The sequence below is a fragment of the Podarcis gaigeae genome, assembly GCF_964106915.1.
Source record: "Podarcis gaigeae genome assembly, chromosome: 12".
Classification (NCBI taxonomy): domain Eukaryota; kingdom Metazoa; phylum Chordata; class Lepidosauria; order Squamata; family Lacertidae; genus Podarcis; species Podarcis gaigeae.
In genome coordinates, this window is record NC_139688.1 from 15,248,174 (window position 1) to 15,271,136 (window position 22,963).

General features: G+C 43.0%; 1 protein-coding gene across 2 annotated transcripts in view; it reads right to left on the minus strand.

The window, feature by feature from the left end:
* Window positions 1-8,778: 8,778 nt before the first annotated feature.
* LARP4B (La ribonucleoprotein 4B) overlaps window positions 8,779-22,963 on the minus strand; it is a 57,537-nt gene continuing 43,352 nt past the window's right edge. Inside the window, exons 10-16 of one of the 2 annotated variants that reach the window (XM_083704867.1) lie at window positions 22,672-22,778; window positions 20,886-21,137; window positions 17,613-17,658; window positions 16,373-16,540; window positions 14,299-14,423; window positions 13,815-13,926; window positions 8,779-12,769 (exon numbers count right to left, since the gene is read on the minus strand). In XM_083704867.1, the coding sequence (XP_083560993.1) occupies window positions 12,485-12,769; window positions 13,815-13,926; window positions 14,299-14,423; window positions 16,373-16,540; window positions 17,613-17,658; window positions 20,886-21,137; window positions 22,672-22,778 (1,095 nt within the window). In that variant the 3' untranslated portion in view covers window positions 8,779-12,484. The remainder of the gene's footprint in view (window positions 12,770-13,814; window positions 13,927-14,298; window positions 14,424-16,372; window positions 16,541-17,612; window positions 17,659-20,885; window positions 21,138-22,671; window positions 22,779-22,963) is intronic. The other variant, XM_083704866.1, reaches the window with a different exon arrangement.

Consider the following 22,963-nt stretch of genomic DNA (forward strand, 5'->3'; position numbering starts at 1 on the left):
CCAACAAGCCTGCTATCCCAGCCTGGTTAGCCCCCTAAAAACTCTGATACCCCATAATTAAATACGATATACTCCCGTAGAGACTACCTTACACTGCGTTTAAAACCAAAATCACATTTGAATAGAAACTGTTTCTCAGGCGGCTAGTCCTAGTCTTTATAACCCTGTGCCTTCTTCCAGAAGGCAGAAGCTGAAAGAGACCATTTCCGGGGTGCACACTGTCCTGCTATGCCCCACAATGACAGGTCTTTCATTAGTAAAAGATAAAAAGGGATATTTGAACAGACACAAAGTCCCTTTCCTTTCACACTGAAGGCCATTTTGCCTTCTGCTTTCATGGGTATCACAGCACCTCATGAGACTAGGTGGTTGCAGAGCTGATCCCTAGAAGGGTGACATCATTCTAAGTAACTCTTTGTATCATATAGCAAGTGCCTATATGTGTGCATATAGGACAATATATTTCCCCCAGTTAAGGAAACTATACTTGCTCATTCAGTCAAATTGTTTATTCCTATTGTTTTGCTCTGTCCCCAGAGTTCTCTTTAAAATACATCTGGGTAGGAGCAGAACTTTTAATGTGGTTCTAAGCTGCTTCTAAGACAGCTGCACTCTCTTCAGCTGTCAAAGCAAATCAAATTTCAGCACAACTATTTGTAAATATTTAAAGAGTGTGGATATGTTTAAATGTTATTTTGTGGATTTAAAAAAAAAATAATTAAAAGCTCCCAGGTTTTAATGCTAACTTTAAACAAGTTGTCCCAAATGCAGCATCCAATACTCCTTTTTATAGTGTATTGGAACACTGGGGGTTGGAGAGGCAGAATTAATAAGAGTCTTAAGAACTTAATTATATTGCAATTAGCAAGTTAATTAAGAGGGAGATTTTAAAGGGTAATCAAGAAGAGACAATAGTTTATGAGAAAGCTAATCCATACCATTGTTTCCGCTGCATTTTTACTGCCTCATAGCTATATTTCCAAAGTAGCACAAAAAGATCAGCTCTAAAGCTTTATGGAATCTCTCCCCTCCCCCAGAGCTTCATGGAAACGGTTGAACAATTAGAATATAATAGAGCATTAATTATCTGAAGCACAGCTCTCAGAAACCTTGTCAGCACTGGCAAGCTCCTTGGGGAAATGGGATAGATTGGGATCACTGCCCACACTGCAAGGCCTGCCAGCAGCCATAGGCTCAGTGGTTGAGCTCATGCTTTGCATGCGCAATGGCCTACAATGAATCCTCCACATCTCCAGTTGAAAGAATCAAGCCACAGGTGATTGGACATGCAGCAGTTCGGACATTTGTTTAGAACAAGGAAGGTGAATCTTTGGCCCTGCAACTGTTGTTAGACTCCCACCATGGCTGAAAAATATCTGGAGGGCCACAGGTTACCCACCTCTAGCTCAGAATGGCGGACCAATGGTTTGACTTGGAGGAAGGTAACTTAATGACCCAGCGCAGAGTTACGAAAGCTGGCACAGCAAGCTACAGACAAATGAGTCTGTGTGCATCACCGTCCCCCCTTCTCAGCCAGCTGTGATTCAGCCCAGAAATCGTAGATGAACCACCTGTGGTGTCCAATTTGGGAAACTGTTTACAAGAAACACAAACAAACTTGCAGGTGTTGCATCAGGTGTAGGGCAGGTCAAAACACAGCTGGACCAGCAGCATAGCTATGTTACTTGCGAGTACAGTATACCCGCTTCCTAGCTTGTCTTCTCAGGGTTGTGAGATTGTAAATCGGGTGGGATTAGAGATTGGGGCAGATCCAAGGTTGGTGGGACACATGAAAACTTTAATTACGACCTACAGTATCCTAGATAAGGGCATGGCTGGGCAACTCCCATAAGGAGGGGGGATTTTATTATTTATATGCCATTGGACTGGGTTGCCTCAGTCACTCTGGGCGGCTCCCAACAGAATATTAAAAACACAATAAAACAGCAGACATTTAAAACTTACAGCAGAGTAGAGGATACATGACGGCGTTTTCTTTCCACTGGTTATTTTAAAACCCACAACCTAACTAGATGCTCTGATGCTGTAGCACACTGAAGTGTGTTCTACATTTTAGTACCAACCTGACATGGACATGAACACAAGAGCTGGCAGTGTATATCTGCAATAATTAATTATGGCCTTATTTACAAAGGAGGGGCCTTCTGAGCTAAGGCGCAGCTATGATTTGCACACAGCATTCAGGAGGCAGTGCAGCTAAAGGACTGGAAGATGGACAGCAGTGGGCATCAGTGTGATGGGGCACCACAACTCACCAACTTCCGCTGCCTTGCATGCTTGCTGCTTACTGGGGGGTGATGGGGGAGATTGTTGTGGCACATTTGCACCAACAGGAGCAACAGATGAGCTTCTTTGGTGCAGTTGTACTGCACCAACTTTTTCTATAGCCTTGTTCCCTGCTGTAAAGATGAAAGGGACCCCTGACCATTAGGTCCAGTCAGTTGTGGCCGACTCTGAGGTTGCAGCGTTCATCTTGCTTTACTGGGCGAGGGAGCCGGCGTACAGCTTCCGGGTCATGTGGCCAGCATGACTAAGCCACTTCTGGCGAACCAGAGCAGCGCATGGAAACGCCGTTTACCTTCCCACCAGAGCGATATCTATTTATCTACTTGCACTTTGATGTGCTTTCGAACTGCTAGGTTGGCAGGAGCAGGGACCGAGCAACGGGAGCTCACCCTGTCACGGGGATTTGAACTGCTGACCTTTTAATCAGCAAGTCCTAGGCTCTCTGGTTTAATGAACAGTGCCACCCACGTTCCTTGCTCCTTGGTGTACTGCCCTGTAAACAGCAGTGGCAGCAGCTCACTGTGCCACCTACAACTGATTGGGTCTAAGGGTATGGTGTGAAGGCACATGAGACCACGTGTCAGGAGACCCATGCATGCACCCCTTGGGTGCCAACAGCAGGCATTTCTCCAAGCAATGCTTTCAGATCACTCTTTAAGGTTAAGAGGAACCAGAGCACAAAGTCTTACAGAAAAAGTCAGGTGTTGTTTTTCTAAATGCCAATGGAAGGCACCAGATTAAGACTCCTGGATCTAGGATTGTTTTATCTCTGAGAAGTGGCAAAGCTAATAAGATGCTTTTACACTTCCTTGTTGATGCCCAAATCACTGACCTTGAGATCCTACCAAGCACGTTTGGTTGTCTTGGTGACCGTCTGTTCGCTGATGAAGAGAAAGTAAGGGTGAAGACAGAGACGTTACATTTTTGCAGAGGTTTCTTCAACTGTGCTGTGATCACAGCTTTGCAACTTGGTCCTCAGACAGGCACACATCCATCAGTCTTGTCATCCTGTCATGCTTCAAGCGGGCTGCTCACCAGTAGATAATGTCCAGGTGCATCTTTTAAAGTGCAAGATGTGTGTGTGTGTGTGTGTGAAATAAATGCACACACACTTATCAAACACTTGCAAAGCTGATGGAGGAGAGGGAAGAGGTGAGCAGATGACAAAACTGGTTAGTTTTACCTCGGGTTACATACGCTTCAGGTTACATATGCTTCAGGTTACAGACTCCGCTAACCCAGAAATAGTGCTTCAGGTTAAGAACTTTGCTTCAGTATGAGAACAGAAATCATGCTCCGGCTGCGTGGCGGCAGCAGGAGGGCCCATTAGCTAAGGTGGTGCTTCAGGTTAAGAACAGTTTCAGGTTAAGAACGGACCTCCGGAACGAATTAAGTACTTAACCTGAGGTTCCACTGTATTTAGAGTTCCTCCTAGTGTGGAAAGGTGCATTTGTACTGAAGGTGGAGAGGCTGTTTTAAACTAGGGCTCAGTAATGTGATACCCATTGTGCCCACCAGTACCTCCTACGACCCCCATAAAAAATACTGCCTCCAACAAAATACTACACCACATAATATTTGTTTGCTCTCCTTGCTCAGGTCCTACCGTAATTGCAGTGGCAGTGATGGCTGCAGGTGCCTTTCCTCCCATTTATTGCAGGGGGGAGAATGTATGTGCTTGTGGTGGATCTGAGCACAGGGGACATTTAAAATGGCATCTTATGACACTGCAAAGGCATTACATTTATGCCTGCTCAGCTTAGTAATGTTTAAAGCAAACAGTGCTTGGCTGAGCAACTGAATCCGCAGGCTATGCACCACCAACTCCTTCCTCTGCAATTACCCAAAAAGCACCAAGATTCTGGATCTCACGCTATTTGCCTTGGGAAACTGACCGCATCACTACCTGCCTCTGTGCTCAGGGCACCGCTTCTAGTGAGGTAAGCAAATCTTGAATTGAGATGGCCCCCAAGAGGCTAGCTACTCCTCTTTGTAGTCAAGCCAGCACATGATGATGTACTAACCGCTTATCGATAAATAAAAAAAGATGCTCATGTAGCTTCTGATGACATCAGAATGACACAGCAAAAAAGGTGTCATGCTAACAGCAAGAACCATCAGAATATAAATGACATCAGCCATTAGCTCATGTCAATATGTTCACCTTTTGGCTTCTCCCTGTTCCAAAGGCCACATTTCCTTCTGGGGGGCCACGTACAAGTGGTGGGCAGGACCAGAGCCAAATGTGGGTGGAGCAAGATGTAAATATTAGTGGGGGCTAGTCTCTGCTCACTCACACTTCCTGTCCTCCAGCCAGGAAAGCAAAAGGTATTATTAGATTTAAAGGTCTTATTTTAGTGAGGCAAAGAGACTCGGAGATCGTGAAAGGCACAGCTTGTAAATGGGTGTGCGGGGGAGAGCCCCAGGGGCCAGATAGAGAGGTCTGAAGGGTTGCATTCGCCACCGCCCCCCAGTCTGAGGTTCCCCACCCCTGCTATAGAAACAAGCCCCAAGGTGTTTGGTGCAGGTACAGAAGAAGAAGAAGAAGAAGAAGAAGAAGAAGAAGAAGAAGAAGAAGAGGAGGAGGAAGAGGAGGAGGAGTTTGGATTTGATATCCCGCCTTTCACTCCCTTTAAGGAGTCTCAAAGCGGCTAACACTCTCCTTTCCCTTCCTCCCCCACAACAAACACTCTGTGAAGTGAGTGGGGCTGAGAGACTTCAAAGAAGTGTGACTAGCCCAAGATCACCCAGCAGCTGCATGTGGAGGAGCGGAGACACGAACCCGGTCCCCCAGATTACGAGACTACCGCTCTTAACCACTACAGGCAGTCTACCTCCAAGTCACTCACCCACAGAAGTGCTAGGTGCTCTCCAGAAGAACACCCACAACTCGCTTTAAAATATCCATGAGCAGCTGTTGCACTTCCTGACCTCAGCTGGGAGTCCCATTGGCAAGGGGGATTCACTCCATGGGAGCCAAAAGGGGCAGAACATTGTAGCTGAAACACCCAAATGCTCGTTGCATCAGCCTTTGTGCTCCCCATGTCTGCAATAGGAACCTAAGAACCTTTCCATGCACATTATACATTGGATTTGCAGTCTGTGATGAATGGGATGCTTACAGAGACCACGACTACACACTGGGTAAAGCTCTGCATAACAGCATTAATACTGAACCCACTTCGATACAGACTAATTTCACACACTGATGTAGAGATCAGGCAGCAGCTGCCTTACTGGCTGCTGTTGAGCTTCAGACTCCCTTTCTAGCTGCAGATCCAATGAACTTTGTAAGTAAAACAATTCGTTTAAGAGGAAGCCAGGCCTGTGATACATGGAGTTGGGCTACTACAAAAGGCAGCTATGGCGGGACACTTGGGGCAGGAATAATAGAATTGTTGAGTTGGAAGGGAGCCTGAGGATCATCTGGTCCAACCCCCTGCAATGTAGGAATATACAGTTGTCTCATATAAGGGGATCAGACTGGCAGCCTTGGCATTATCAGCGTTACACACACACACACACTTTAACCAGAAGTGGGGGACCAGCTAGGCAGTTTTGTGACTTAATGAACAATACAAAAATGCATGCCAAAACAGTATACCCTTAAGAAATCCTAATGGCATAACTCAATCACTTTCACTTCACCACTTCCTTTGTGCAAACAGGAAAATAAACCAGTAAGAATTACCTCAGCATTATGCCATGCACTCTTAACATTTCTCTGATGAAAATAGGAACATCCCATTCCATGATGATAATTTTACTATTTATACCCCACACATCTTACTGGGTTGTCCCAGCCACTCCTGGCAGCTTCCAACATATATAAAAACATAATAAAACATTAAACATTAAAAAAAAAACCCTTCCCTATACAGGATTGCCTTCAGACGGCAGTATTTCTCCAAGGAAAATAGGGACATTATAAGGAAAAGCGGGACATTCCAGGATCAAATCACAAACCGGGACGGCTTCTCTAAATCAGGGACGTCTCTGGAAAAGAGGGATACTTAGAGGATCTGTTACATAACAGAATGGCTTGTTTCTCTGTGACAAACCAGGGTTCAACATCAAACAACAATCCCTTGGGTTTAGAGGGCATTTTTCTCCAGATGGAACTCAGTTCGGGCACCATTGCCATAAGAGAACAAGGGAGGCACTCATGGTGAGTTCTGGCACCCTTTTCTAGAAAAATAGCACCGGGTTTAAGGTTAGTTAGCAATCGTGGCCTGTTAGAAACAATCCTGGGTTCAGATTTGGGAGCTAGCTATCCTCTTCCTCTCCTGCCAACCTAGCAGTTCGAAAGCACGTCAAAGTGCAAGTAGATAAATAGGTACCTGGGTGTTCATCAGTATGCAGATGACACCCAGCTATACCTCTCCTTTAAATCAGAACCAGTGAAGGCGGTGAAGGTCCTGTGTGAGTGCCTGGAGGCGGTTGGAGGTTGGATGGTGGCTAACAGATTGAGGTTGAATCCTGACAAGACAGAAGTACTGTTTTTGGGGGACAGGAGGCGGGCAGGTGTGGAGGATTCCCTGGTCCTGAATGGGGTAACTGTGCCCCTGAAGGACCAGGTGCGCAGCCTGGGAGTTATTTTGGACTCACAGCTGTCCATGGAGGCGCAGGTTAACTCTGTGTCCAGGGCAACTGTCTACCAGCTCCACCTGGTACGCAGGCTAAGACCCTACCTCCCCGCGGACTGTCTCACCAGAGTGGTGCATGCTCTAGTTATCTCACGCTTGGACTACTGCAATGCGCTCTACGTGGGGCTACCTTTGAAGGTGACCCGGAAACTGCAATTAATCCAGAATGCGGCAGCTAGACTGGTGACTGGGAGTGGCTGCTGGGACCACATAACACCGGTTCTGAGAGATCTGCACTGGCTCCCAGTACGTTTCCGAGCACGATTCAAAGTGTTGGTGTTGACCTTTAAAGCCCTAAACGGCCTCGGTCCTGTATACCTGAAGGAGCGTCTCCACCCCCATCGTTCAGCCCGGACACTGAGATCCAGCGCCGAGGGCCTTCTGGCGGTTCCCTCATTGCGAGAAGTGAGGCTACAGGGAACCAGACAGAGGGCCTTCTCGGTAGTGGCGCCCGCCCTGTGGAATGCCCTCCCATCAGATGTCAAAGAGATAAAGAATTACCTGACATTCAGAAGACATCTTAAGGCAGCCCTGTTCAGGGAAGTTTTTAATATGTAATGCTGTACTGTTTTTAACACTGATTGGGAGCCGCCCAGAGTGGCTGGGGAAACTCAGCCAGATGGGCGGGGTATAAATAATAAATTATTATTATTATTATTATTATTATTATTATTATAGTACCGCTCCAGCGGGAAGGTAAACGGCGTTTTGTGCGCTGCTCTGGTTCGCCAGAAGCGGCTTAGTCATGCTGGCCACATGACCCGGAAGCTGTACGCCGGCTCCCTCGGCCAATAAAGCGAGATGAGCGTCACAATCCCAGAGTCGGTCACGACTGGACCTAATGGTCAGGGGTCTCTTTACCTTTACCTGTCCTCCTCCTGGCTTGTTTATGCACTTATTCAAAGTGAGAGCAAACAGGTCGCCTGCACAAGCACACAGCTCATGCAAGTTAAGATTTATGGCTTACTATCTTGGGCGAACACTCCTTGTGTTTTACTATAAGGAACAAGGGAATAAAGGCAGGTTATGGATTTCCTTATTCCCTCTAGCAGAAGGCCGTCAAGGTTGCAGTGAGCAAATAACAACTCTTCCTTCACAAAACAAGGAGACAGAGATCCAAGAAGAATGGTTAGCTGTAATTGCCTCTGGGCATAGCAGCCGCTATTAAGAAAATGAAGTAGCCTTTACAGACCATTTGGCAATACCGATTTGAGAACCTTGTCATGATGTACATTTGATTTCCCACTGCCGAGGTGGGCAGAAAACAAGAACAATGCTCAGAGGTGCTCCAGAAAATGTGTATGTCCTGCTTATGGATGGTTAGAGTAGCACCCACGTTTAGGATTAACTGATGGCGCTCAGCTCTAGAAGAGTTATGTGTAGTTCAACTGCAGCATGTAGCACAGAAAAATCCATTCATATTGGAGGGGCATCAATTACAACTGAGGCATAAGCAAAATGCTACTGATCAATATTTGAGAGGTCTGTGGAAAATCAGAGTCACGTAGCGCATTTCAATCCAAAATTCATACACAAGGTTTTATTTAAAGCAAAACAGAAACCCACCACCCAAAACTTCGCTCTCACAATCTGCCCAATATGAACCCACTTATTTTGGTCGAAAAGCTTAGGCACGAAGCAGCAAACTCCTTGCACAAATGGGCAAGATGTCTAGGGTTTTTTGGGTGTAGCATTTATTGCTCTGCAAGCGCATTAACTCGTGGAAACATTACGGCTGCAGCAAAGGAACTCCTGGCAAGTGTCTCTGAAGCAGCAAGACGACAACTACACACGAGTGGGTGCAAAGACAAAGGAAGTGGAAAAATACTGTTGTAAGAAGTTTAATTTAAAAAAAGAGAAATTCAACAGTGCCTAAATCTTTATTTTTTTCATAACCTACAGTTTTAGACAGTTGTACATTTTATGACACAAAAGGAAACTTAAATTACCAATAGTTTACATGTAAGCTTGATTCCAGTCTTAAATGGAAGAAGAACAAAAACAAACACCCTCAGGGGGGAAAAAAGGCCTCCATTTTACACCTCCTGTTTTGTGACTTGGCAGCTGCTGCCCTCGCCAGGTGTGTCTTCGATTGTCTGCTGCTATCGGTGTAACAGGCTACACAATACCTAAGGGCTGCAGCAAGCTGAAAGGGGGGATACAGAGGCTGGTGCAGACCCCTACAGTCAGTGGTTGTTCATGATACACTGCATCACACTCACAAGTAAGGGCATCCCGTTGCCCACTGGTTATGTGTGTTTAGCTAAGAGGCAGCAAAAATAAAAAATAAAAAGCAAAAAAATATATATATATAAATGAGCCTGACAATTTTTTTTGTGTGTGTGTGTGTGTGACAGTATGTAAAATTGAGGTGGGGCAGCTGGGTGGAAAAATTCCAGAAGCAAAAATTTCTAGCTTTAAATACATTTCTTGAACAAACAGCCTCAGGAAAAGCTGTCTTTATACACGAGCACCAAAGGAATCCTACAAATTGGGGTTGGTGGTTGGGTGGGTGGGGAAGGAGTCCAATTGTAATGGGCCCAGCCTGATCATTCTAACCAGAATCTCAGCTTTCGGGGGAGGTTTTAAAATTTCAAAATAAAATAAAAATTAGCAGAACTAAATAGCTGCATGTAAAACACTCTGTGGGATATTAACTTCTGTTCCAGCAGCCCCGTACAGTCTGGCTGGGAAAGTATTAAAGTGATTGGAGAAGTTATTTGGCATGACACTTTTTGCTTTTTATTTATTTATTGTTTATAAAGCTATTGCAGTAAAGTTTTAAACTCTTTTACACAGACTGTTATTTGTGTGAGAATTACAGTGTATTATCCTAGCACAAGTGGCAGCCGAATGCATGAGAACAGTAACAATCCACCTGCTGGTCTGCATATATTCAGTTGGCTGTAATGATTAGCTCCACACACTCGCTGCAGCCACTTCCCACTTCATCTGCAGCTGTTTCCTTCATGCTTTCAACAGGCAAACAAAGGAATCTTATCATTGGCCCAAACCATACCCCAATCTAGCTGCCGTTTCCCCACTGCTCATTGGGTAAGGGATAAACATTAAAACCCAACAACAGTCCCAGTTTGTTGATTTTGAATTCTCAAAGTGTGCCTTTTCAGGAAGGAACAAACAGATCCCAGCTTGCTTATTTTAAATTCTGCAGTGCAAAAAGCAGGCTGGTTTTTTTTATTTTTTATTCTTTTAAGAGGACAATTAAAATAGCAGCAACCTATGTCAAGAATTCAACTGCCCTACGTGTTTTATGAGGAAACAAATCCCGAGATATGTACTTGCTAATATTTTGGCCTTAAGAGTGGTTGAGTAAACGCTGGGGCTGTGTAATTGTGGCAATGTCATTTCTTTCCAATTCCGGTTCTTTAAAAAAATAATAATCGCAGCTTATAAGTCATAGAGTTGAAAATTACATTGCATAACCATGTTTCATACTGGTCAAAATACGCACTTCCAGAGAGTTTTTAAAATGTCAGGGCTTTTAAGACAGACTTTCTCCAATTCCCTTTTGCAGTGAAGAGGCAGAATCAGCTCAGCACACCAGAATAAAGTAAAAGAAACAAGGAAAAAACAAATTAAAGTAATATTCAAACCACAACATTTAGTTTATCTACATCCAGCTCAACAGCAACATTTATAATATATCAATAATTTTTATCAGTTTTTTAATGGTACCTTTTTATATGTTCTGATTATTTACACCTGTACAAGCAAAAGCACACACTTCCAAGTGCACATATTTAATACAGTATTGACTATTTCCATTTACAGATTTTCAACATTTTGAAAAAGATCAACTGCTTAAGATCTTTTAAGGTATATTACAAAAAACTGCCGCTACTTCCTGTACTACAGTGTGTTTACCCAGTAAGACCAGTGACAATACATACATACTGTAACTGAGTAATTCTGTATATGCCACCCACACTAACCCATGAGAGGGGTCAGACTTCAGTAACTATAAGCTGTCTTATACAAAAGTTAAGGCAAAGTCATTTTCAAGTTTAAATAAAATTCAAGTCTTTAAATATTGGATGGAAATAATTCTTTTAAAAAAATCAGTTGTTTAAATAAACCTCCTTTTTTTGTGTGGAATAAACTATTCAGCAGGAAAACATTTTCATCCGAACCATCTGCTGCTTAAACACTCAAAGAAAAACTTTAGGCATTTAAAAACAAAAATAATTTATAGTCAACTTTATTAGAAACTCATTAATTTAGTGCATCCTTGTCCTTCAGAAAGCATGCCACTTCTAAAAGTAAGTAAGTGTGACAAAGCTCACTCCAGACAGAAACAGGGACCTCTTCCTTTACCATATATGCACACGCAAAAAAAGAGAGAGAACTCCATTATCCCATGGACTGAAAAATAATAATTAAATCCATATGCCAATGTATGCAGGTATAGAAAGGTGTCAGCACTTAGGCTGATTAAGATATGAACTCTTTCAAAGAGCACTTTGAGCATAGATTTAAAAACCTACACAGAGCACAGGGGTAAACCAGTAAGGACAGTAGTGACTCAAAATTAATTTACTCTGGCTTGGGGGGGGGGGGGAGATTGAGATCATCTCACAAGAGTGCTATTGTGCTATCTTGTGAAAAACAGCCATTAGCAGGCACCTGCCATTTTGCAAGGGCTTATGTACTTTATTATTATTATTGTTTATTCACAATGTGCTTTGTTTTCTCTTTTCCTGAATATTCAGGAAACCATTTTATTCTGGATTGAGAAGCTGGTTACTTGCTTGCAAGTCCATCAAAACAAAACCTTTTAGAGAAGGTGATCTTTATCAGGTTCACATTTCGTCAAGGGGGGGAAAAAATGGTTGAAATTTAAAACATTAGAATTGTATGTATTTTGAAACCTTAAAAGTGTAATTTATTTGATGTGCTACAGCAGCCAAAATTTTAAAAAAGGAAAAAAAACAACCGAACATCAAACTTGTCTTACTGCTTATAAAACATCTGCTTTTCTTTGCACTCAAAATATGAGCTGCTGTTACTAGTCTTCTGGAGTTTCTTTTTTTTTGAAAGATATGTACTTACAGACCAGTTATTTAAAAACTACAGCAGCATTATTCTGCTTAATAGATTAGGAAAATAACTCATTAGATAGAGCTTGTATTCACACAGCCACATGGAGGCTTAATAAAAAAAATTGATCTCCCCCCCCCCCACCCCCGGATGAATACGTCTTCCCTTTAGGGAAAAGAAAAGGATTTTAGGCATCACCTCCAGTTCAGCACCAACCTAAATGTAAGGTTTAGATTAATTAAACCCTGACAGAGTAGACCATTTGCTCAAGGGGAATTTGGGGGGGGGGGAGTAAGAGAATTGGAGGAACAATCTGATTTACAAAGAAACAAAAAATAATTACCTTGCAGGCATTTCATATACATAATACGCACTGCAAGCTCCTAACCAGCAACTCATTCTTTGTACTCTGAGTGGCAACATGGGTTTACTTCATGGTGAGAACTTTTAAAACCTCCTCCTAAGCACTAGTTTCACTGAGGAGATTTGGGAGGGGTGCTCTGTTCTTTCGTCAGACGTTTCCCAACGGCTGGAGGTGGGGACTTGCGCCCTGACGGCTGTCTCCTCTGGTCTTTGGGCTGTCCTGGAGTGGACTTCACAGGAGGGGGTTCTTTGCTTCTCTCTAGTGTTTCTGTGGGTTTCCTTTCATCTTTCCCACAGGTGACAGTGTTTGGCTTCTGTTCTTTTGGGGGCTGCACGGGTGACGGGTCCTTGGTTGTCCTCTGACAGATCTCTGCGTAACTAGGTTTTCGCAACTCCTGCGTGATCAAAAGCACAGGACAGAGCTATACCACAACAGCGACATTTATTTGGGGCAGCAAAGGTAAGACCGATCAAGGGGAACGGTGCGGCTACCAAAGTGTGTCTCAGTCACGCTCTAAGATTTGGGAAGGAAGCCGTGCTTAGAATTTTCATTTTACCAACAAGAAATGCCGTTTAAGAACTTGGGAAAGCACGTTTGTCTCAACGGGAGTTGGAACAGCTCGAGTGGTTGACGCATAAGGGGCAAGCAGACTGACATAGTAGAGATGGACATGCAGACTTTGGGACAACTGCTTGGGAGAACAGGGCAGGTGGGGGAAGAACACGCAGCAGAGTTGAAAAGGCATGGATGACACAAGACAGAAACTGTGGATTCCTGATTCCTAGCATGCAACAACTTTAAAATCCAACATTTATGCTGGGTGTTCAGACATCTGGCAACAATTATTCTGTTCCATTTATCTATTTGGCATAAAGAACGGGCATTTTTCTTTTCATCATGATTCAGTTTATTGTGTCATTCTCCTTTTGCCGTTTCGTGTTTTCTTAATTTTAATCATTTCCATTTAAGCTGTTGGCCATTTATTATGATTTTAAAATTTTGCCCATCAGCAGCCTTGGAGCTCCCAACTTCTCAGGACAGGAATAAGTGTCTTAAACAAATTAGGTAAGACCAGTAGTGCAACAAACATGTGTCCACAATGATTTGAAAGGCAGCTCACTAAGCAGTATTGTGGCTGCTGAGGGCATGGCGTATTTTGGGGCACTTCAACTGATCACAGAAGTTCTCACCACCTGGTGGCCATGAGAGCCATCAAGTAATGCCAAGAAAGTAGGTGACACCAGGAAATCAGAGCAGATTTCTAGCTCTCCTTTTCTCCACCCCACCACCCCTCAACTTCTTTGTTCTCAGGAAGCCAAGTCATTTGGAATTTTCTTGATTATTTTATTGCAGTAAATAACTCCTCCATCATTTAATAGCTGAGGACAGAAGGTACTAATTAAACAGAGAATGCCTTAATGAATGTCAAATGCACTTACTGCTACAGCAGCCCCATTGACTTGTACTGATTTGCAAGCGGTAGTGAGTACAGAAGAAAGTCTTTCAATATTTGGGGTCTCTCTCTGCTGCTTGTCCATGACTTTGGAGTCACTGCAAAGTAGTACAAAGCAACATGTGAACGTAATGAACAACTTTGCGTTCAGCACACTAAAAGTCAACATGCAGAAGCCTCTATTCCTGTCTTTTGCTGTAGGGAACCAATGATCATTCGCTCCTCCCACTTTGGATGCATGCAAATGATGCTTTTTCTCCTCTTTGAGAGTCAGGCTTAAAGTTAGTGTTTGAGCATGCAAGATTAAAAGTAAATTCTAGCCTACTGCTGTGGGTCACGCATGGGGTGTTATTGAACTGAATTTTTCAAGAGCTATTCACACAGTGTCACACCTAACCTTTTGATGATGGAAAATGCAAACTGTTGATTCAGAGCAGTATATTTAAAGCCATGTATAATTAAGTCCTTACTCAGGAGGCTGGGATGGGGAAGGAGACCTTTCAAACGTCCCGGGTAGAGGAGAAGAAACTGGCAACAAAGGCTCTCGAGGAACTCCTGATGGAATAGTGTTTGTACTAGTAGTCGCGCTGAGGTTCTGAAGAAAACAAATTTTGGGTCATTTCAAATGCATTTCAACTCAAGGAAACATACACTCAAAGCCTTCATAGAAGCAGACTTGGAAAAAAGATTCCAACAGAGCCCAAGAAGCAGTTAGACATTTCAGTGTAGTATAGTATCGTATCAAAATATTTTTATTTCCAGAGTATCGATAGATATCTTTTCAAAAAGAGAGCAAGAGCATCAAGTGTGTGGGAATGATTCATGTTCTTATGTTGCTGCATTGTTTTATATTTTCTGGATGCCCCATGATCATATTATAAAGCAGCTGTGTTCTATGTTATAAATCAAGCACTGCTAGGAGTGGTTCCTTTTTGTTTTCCAATGTATTCCTTATCAATAAAAAAATTGGTGTGGCGTGAGCAAATATTTATTCTGAAAGTGTGGCCCAGAGAAAGAAGTTGGAGAACCACTGACCTAGAGCAATAGCTCCAGAGATTTCAAAACAAGTTAAGGAATTGTTTGGTTTGGATGCAGAACGCTGCTTGTGCGAACAAGCGCCCTCTAAATCTGGCCTTCCTCCAACCCTCCAATCCCAGCGCAGATTTGGAGAGGGTGCAGGTGCATGCAGGGGGAAGAAGGGAGGAAAGTTCTGTTGCATGAGAATAAATGCTTGTGCTGGCAGAACAAGTTGGTTGGATGCTGGCCTTTAATTTGTATGCTGATTTCATCTATGCCACACCACACAACACTCTGCAGGACCCCTAACCCTCAAGCAGTGGCTTTAAGGGATTAGTGAGAATGCTTTATTCAGCAGGCAGGACTCTGCACAGGGCTGCTTGCACCCAAGCCTTTTATCCCAAGCAGGAGTATTGAATAAACTGCAGCACTTGGTAGTGGCTACAGTTGAGTAGACCAGCACAAGCCATCATGTATACCAAGAGAAATTCAATTCTCTGAGTGTGGATCCTTATGCAGGCAGAATGAACAAGAGGGAGCAGAGACTGAGGGAATCCCAAGGTTTACAGTAGGGGGGGGGGAGGGTTTGGGGTTTCAAAATATCTGGGGTGGGTGTGTTATGGAATAGAGCATGCTGTAAGAAGGCATGACTGGCTGGCACCACAAACAGGAAAATCCCACACTGCTACTTTTTTGTGCCAGGTGTCATTTCTGCAACAAGTGAAAAGGTCTCATGTTCATTCGATGCCATCTCTCACTAGAGGTCCAAGAGAACCTCTGACCAAACCCTCTGGAGAGCTCCTTGTCAGTGATGATAGTACTGTACTTTAATTCTGGATGTATATTTGTGTAGTTGGCTTTTCTGCTTCTAAACCGTTCAGAAGTCTATTCAGGTATTAAAACTAAGGCAAGATTGACTATTCATCTTATTAAGTAGAAGGTGGCACCTTTATAGATGGTTGTTATGAGCTTTGCATCTGGGCAATGGCAACCATATCTTGAAACAGCACCATTTTCCTTGCAGATTTTCTTTGATCATCAATAAGAGGGTGCTGCAGCAATAAAACTGCTGGCAGATTTGCAAAGCTAAGCAGAGTCCAGTGTGGTTTCAAACTGGATGGGGGACCACGTGTTGAGATTCCTGCATTGCAGGGAGGTGGACTAGCTGACCCTCAGGGTCCCTTCCAACTCTATGCATCTATGATACTAGGGTTCTGTGTCACTGCCAAGTCCATCTGGCCACTGATACGAACCTCTCTGGACCAGTTCCACAAGCAGATGTAGGTTTGTTTAAGAAATCTGTCTGTTACTCAGCTACATTAGTTTACTGAAATCCAATTTAAAAAGCCAGCCCCGCTTCAGATGAATTTGCAACATAGCATTAACTCTTTTCTGACAAATGTTTCACAAGTGTCGCAGATCGATCCACAGTACAAGGCAGGCTTCCCAAAGGAGAAAAAAGGCAATTGCTAGGGGAGGGGATGCCTTCATTTGCAGATCCCCTGCCCAGTCCAGCTGCATACTCACTCTTTCTTTCGATGTTCCTCCTACTATCACATTTGATAGTCTGTTTTCAAACAAGTCTTCAGTCTTTAGATTCCCAGCAGCTCCAGGCAATGGAGGGAAACTGGACAGTCCCAATTCAAAACTTGGGGATGGAGGCTTTGGTGGTGGTGGAGACTGCGTTTGTCCTCTCTGCGAAAGAAAAAAGTGCCGGGTAAGAAGTGTTAGGCTTCACTGAAAGACTATGAACTTTTAAAAACATCTTAACATTAGTCATCTACTTGTTGTTGTTTTAAAAGAACAAATTATTGCCACACTGCTATACGCATCTATGTCCCAATATCATTCTCCAAAGACTTCTTTAACAAACAAAAGTAAGTCATATAGATTATCATTTCTATCCACAAAAATGAAAGGAGTTCTTTGTGAACCATCTGTATAGTTCCAAAAACCATTTTAAGGGACTAAAATACATGAAGACAGACCCAGGCCAGGATCCAGATGACCACATGTGTACTACTCATGTTCAAGCACTTGTGAAATTTGAGGAGTGTAAAGTGAGATGTCAGCTATGCACATGGAAACATGTTTCCACAGAGACCACACTCGTTTGATCATGGCCCCAGTTGGTTTGCTAGAGGCAAAATGAAAATGATGGCAGACTTAACGGGAGAACCTGCAAGTCTCATACTTCACTTAAAAGGCTGTTTCTACCATTGCACAGGTGGATAACGTTTTAAAGGAAGCTGGTCATCAACCAGATGCAGTCATTGGGGGAGGAACTACACAGAAGGGGGGGGGGCACATCTCAATGCACAAGACACGCCTCATAGTGTATAAGATGCCACCTCAAAAGAGGAGGAAAATGGCTTGGAATTGGGGTGAGAAAGAATTGGGAGGGAAAAAGGAACCAAGAGGAGACAAGGGTTGGGGGAAAAGGGGATCAAGGAGGATTTGCACGACCTTAATTTCACAAAGAAGCAGATCTACTATCCATTTTCTTATGGGGATTTTCTCCTTCCAGTGAAAGCAGACTAGTCTCTGCCTGGGAGGAGAAATAGTAGACGGGTGGGTGAGGACCATTTTAGCAAAGCCTGCTTTTCAGTAACCCTGATGAAAAAAAATGACTCTGCTCCAGCTTTGGTATTTACCTCATGACCCTCAGGAGCTACTGACTATATTTTATTCTTTAGTAATTATATCACGTCAATCATTTCATGTATTACTATGTCATTCATGATATTTGTAGCCATAACAAACTCACCGTAAACTTGTCTTCTCTCTTCTTTCGATAGCCATATGAGTTTTTCCTGGAAGCAAAAAAATCAATGTAATAAGAAACATACTTTTGCTCTATGCATCGCTGGTAAGAAGCTCACCACGTGACCTTGGGTCCAGACACTTATCTCTTGGCCTATTAACCTCACAGAGTTGCTGGGAGGATATGATCTTTTGGGAGGGAGGTGGAATAATGTTGTATGTCACCTTAATTCCCCGGCTGCATCATTGTAACTTCCTCCACGTCAGATTATTTACTTAACCCTGCCTATTCATAAAAGCAAGGGGATGCTAAATAGGTAAAGGTAATGCAAGCAATTAGTTTTCCCAGCATGCTTTCTAACTGGCAGATCATGGTTTTGGAATGGAATTCCAGTACTTGTGGTGTGCTGCAAGCTTGAGTCTTTGTAACCTCCACCTAAATATTATTTATTTATATAATTCCTAAAATTTTCACACCACTTGATTGTAAAAAAAAACCCAAGCTCAAAGCGGTTTACAAACAGAAAACAAGAAGGTTGAGAAAAATTCACAGCCGTTACTTTGAAACATGCAAAGTTAAAAATACTAAAACAGATTAAAGTTACCTCAACTTTCTAAGCATCTGGTTGGCTAGTTTAAACAATAATGTTTCTAGCAGGCGCCAAAAAAGAGTACAGTGAAGGTGCCTGCTTGATCTCAAGTGGCAGGGAGTTCCAAAGTACAGGTGCTGCCATTATTCTCTGGCTAGAACTTTAAAGCATAGGAAGCTGATAGAAGTCATTCACCTGTACAGCCTTCTTGTTCTTCAGAGAATACAATCAAATCCTGACACACGTTAAATAACCTGCATTTCAACTATTAAGCTGCAAAGATTGCATTACTGCTTCATTTTCCAATTTTTGTCAATGAAAAATATGTTGATAAATAATACATTCTGGGATAATGGCAGCGAGCTTTTTCCGGTTTGCTTTTATCTGAAAGCCGGCTGGGGTCATCAGGGAAAAAGGAGGGAATATAAACAAACAAACAAATTCCCCACCACTATTTTTTCCATGTCTTTCTGTGCTTTTGTCTCAAATGATTAAGGGCTGACTATGCCACAGCCAAGTACATGGTGCTCTTGCTCCTGTTGTTTGTAAAAAAGAAGTTCTTTTTATTCAAGATTTCCTTGTGTTACAAAACAAACATATAAACAAGGAAAAGTACAAATAACGTCTCCATTTTTTATTCATAGTGTCTTTTTCACAGTTTGTTTATGTTTGGTATGAGCAGTGGCGTAGCGTGGGGGGTGCAGGGGGGGCCGGCCGCACCGGGCGCAACATCGGGGGGGGTGGGTGCTCGCACTCGCAGCTCTCTGTCCCTACCAGCCCCTACCTGGGTTGGGGGCGCAAATTACTTGCCTTGCCCCAGGTGCTGACAACCCACGCTACGCCACTGGGTATGAGACATTATTGTCCTGGACATCATGCAGTTGCTTTCGTTCTCTTGCATAGTGTTAGTTCTCCTTGTTCAAGGCAAGCTACATTGTTCTACTATCCATACCATGGCTTGGTACCTGTATAAATATCTACAGCACTAGGAATTTGGGGTTTCTTGCAAATTTACAGGAGACTTAAATCCTTTGTAAGCTACTGTCTCACAATTCCCTTATGCTTTCTAAGTAACAAATAATGGCAATGCACATGAGGCTGATTAGTAATAGATTTTTATAAAGGACCAAAAAGACTGAAGTGCTGAGTTCTGCTCAGGGTTCAGCCACTCCATTCGATTCCATTTCTCTCTGCAGTTTTGGTATTACAAATGGTAGCAACAAATGACTGCATTCATAGAATAAGAGTCTGCAGTGGCAAATAAGAACTAACACAGTAAACCAGGCACAAGGGCTAGAATGTAAGACAGTAGCTTGACAACAGATACCTACAAAGGCTTATGAAATCTATCAATCTGCACTCAGATGACGGGATAGGGGAAGAATGAAAAAAATTCAATATCTCATAGATTTGCAGTAAAATAAAAAGGTGTCCAGAGCACTACTATTGGAAACAAACAAGAGGAAAAGTTGAAAACCACCGCTTATCAATGCTAATGAAGTGCAAGGTCCAATAAGCATTTACATTGCAATGATGGTACACACAGAAAGCCATGCCTATTCAGACCATTCAAGCAGCACAGAAATAAATTTCTGGCAAGGAATTGGGCTTCCTAAAAAACATCTCTTACAAAAACACCATCCCCACCCACCAAATTTCCAGTTTCACCACTCTGGCAGAGAAAGCTCTGTTGAAGGCTTAGAAACCAAAAGGAATGTTTGGCAGATTATTAAGATGTCTTTTGTGCCCTCCAGTTCTTTCTTGGCTGATCTTCCTTACTGAGTTTAAAATTCTTGTCCCTAGCCCGTGCAATATCAACTGACCCCCACCAAATAAAGTATTTGTGTTCCTGAAAAGACCAGATACAGCCAGCTTGTGGTCTTCATTCTGAACACAATTTCTCCCTGTCGAATCACAGAGCACCAAGCAACAAAGGTTCTAGGATCCCAGGGCAAGGCCTGAAGGCCAATGAGGTCACCACCTTGGTAGAACTAAGCAGGTCTCAGCCTAGCCAGTACCTGCATGGGAGCCACATGAGTAGTGTCCTGGACTCCATAACTGAAGGCAGGCAGGATAAATAAGTAAGCTAAATTGCAACTTCCAAATTGTAATTAGTTACATAACAATTAAAGCAACAGAAATGTTATTAGATTGAATATGGTTTGCCATATTTTGATATGGACCCTAGTTTAACACCAAAACACTTTCCCAATCAGATGATTCTTTTTTAGTTCAGTACTTCTTCACTTCGACTTGTCACCATGTTAATGCCTCTTTCTACAAGCAATTATTTCCCTCTCTTGGACTCATTGCCCTAGAAGCATTCCAAACTGTTGCAGTCCTCTTTATGTAGCCATCAGAAATCTTCCCACTCACTTCAGTCTGCCAATTCTTTGTGTCAATACAGATTCTAATCTTTTTGTTAGTAAGCATCTTCTCAGTTCTTGCACGCCCGTTTTCTTAGATCTGTGGAATTTCTTTCCGCCTCTCATTTATACAAAAACCCTTTAAAAAAAGGCTTTTAAAAGTTATTTTCTTTTCTCTTTCCCCGCAATTCACTCTCCCTCCTCACCTGGGGTTTCATCTTCCACTTTTCATTACTCCCACATGGTGGAAACACATGATTTAATTGAGCTCTGAGCAGCACTTAGTCAACAAAAGTGCTTAATAAATGTTCCAGTACTCACCTTCCTCTACCTAAGCTTGGGGATGAGTCTAAGGCAGCGGGTTCTACTCGCCCACTGCCCACTTCGCGCTTGGTATAACTTGTCGTACTTTGCATCCGTGTCCTGTTTTGCCCTGGTTGCCTTGTTTGCGGGCTCCTGACACCGTTGATTAAGCGGTCAGCAGAAAAATTGAATATTGTAGGGCTCTCTAAAAGTCCTGGCCCTCTGTCTGCACTGGGTATTGTATGCCGTAGATGTGATTTGCTGGGATTTCTGTGGGAGAAACAAAAGACATAATTTAAACCATCGTGCAAAATCTGCAGACAACTTCCAGAACCGCGCTGAATAACTTTCTAAAGGCTATTCCTTTTATAGCATAAGGCAAATGTTTACCAAATACATAAATTGTTCAGGCTGTTGCGGGAATCCACCCAACACTCATGGGAAAATGTGGTGTGATCTTTTAGAGCAATCAAAGGAAACTTTATTACATAACATGACAAAGGTCTGTAATTTTATCAGAACAAGTTGTAACAATTGTCTTCTTCTCAAAATCTATCTTCTACAAAGAAGATACATTTACTTCTACAAAGTCTATTTCTATGGAAAGGCCTGGTGCTTCTGTAGATGCAATGGCTTCCATCATGAGAATGTGCGCTCCGTCCACCTTAACCACGACGGAGATCTTGGCATCAATCTTAACTGTGGTTAACTCTCTGTCTGGTTAGCCTGAACCAGTGGATAAGATGGGAGGGTGGAATTTACTCTGGGGTAGAGGTACAGTGGTACCTCGGGTTACAAACTCCGCTAACCCAGAAATAGTACCTCGGGTTAAGAACTTTGCTTCAGGATGAGAACAGAAATTGCGCAGTGGCGGCACAGCGGCAGTGGGAGGCCCCATTAGCTAAAGTAGTGCTTCAGGTTAAGAACAGTTTCAGGTTAAGAACGGATCTCCGGAACAAATTAAGTTCTTAACCCAAGGTACCACTGTATGTGATTTTACGTTCCGTTCCCATCTTTTAACCACAGTCAAGAGAGAATGGTCATTCTATACGCACCTGCCCTTGGGGATATTAAATACCTTGCAGCTCCAACACTGACTCTATTCTCCTCCCAGCCATCATCCCCTCTCCTCCCACTGCTTCACATTCATGTAGTTCAGTTCTTCTGGCTCTAGAAGCCAACAATGTCTCTTTTAGAAGAAGCCTGCCGCATCACATTGAGATCTGTGGCCACAGCACTTCATGAAGACACAATGCCTGCAATTCTTGTAAAATTATTATTCCTCCTAGCAGCATAGATTTCCATTTGGGGAGGTCACGTAGGCCACTTCCCTTAATCAATTGTTCAAATTGCTACTGTAACATTAACATAACCCAGGGTTGTAATTAAGGTCTGTGTTTTTTAAAAAAATAAAAAAACCAATTACAGTGGTACCTTGGGTTATAAACACCTCGGGTTACAGACTCTGCTAACCCGGAAGTAGTACCTCAGGTTAAGAACTTTACCTCAGGATGAGAACAGAAATCGTGTGCCAGCGGCGTAGCAGGCTCCATTAGCTAAAGTGGTGCCTCAGGTTAAGAACGGTTTCAGGTTAAGAACGGACCTCCAGAACAAATTAACTTCGTAACCAGAGGCACCACAGGAATGGTTCTTTATACAATTATAAAGTGAGGAGAGGCCATAGTATTCAAGAGAAGTGAACATCCCAAAGTGATACATACTCCTGGCAAATGCCATTCCAACAATTCCCATGACATATATAACTTAGCAGCGCAAAAGATGAAAACTTATCTCCAGAACTTGCCTGCTTCTGGGTGTATACTGCCTGAGTGAAGTCAGTGGAGAAGTAGTAGGCTTGAACGTAGGAGATGTAAAACCATTGATAAATCCAGTATTTGGAAACGGTGTTACCTATGGAACAGAAGTACTGCAAGTTACACAGTTGTAGATTTAAGAGACTCTCAAGAGTTCTTGAAATGACATCACAGGACTGATTTTTACATTCAGATCAGCACCCACTGGCCCAGGTGTATAGCCCAGCTAGAGCAGGATCCAGTCCTCACAGTGGCGAACTCTAGTATGCCCCGGTTATATTC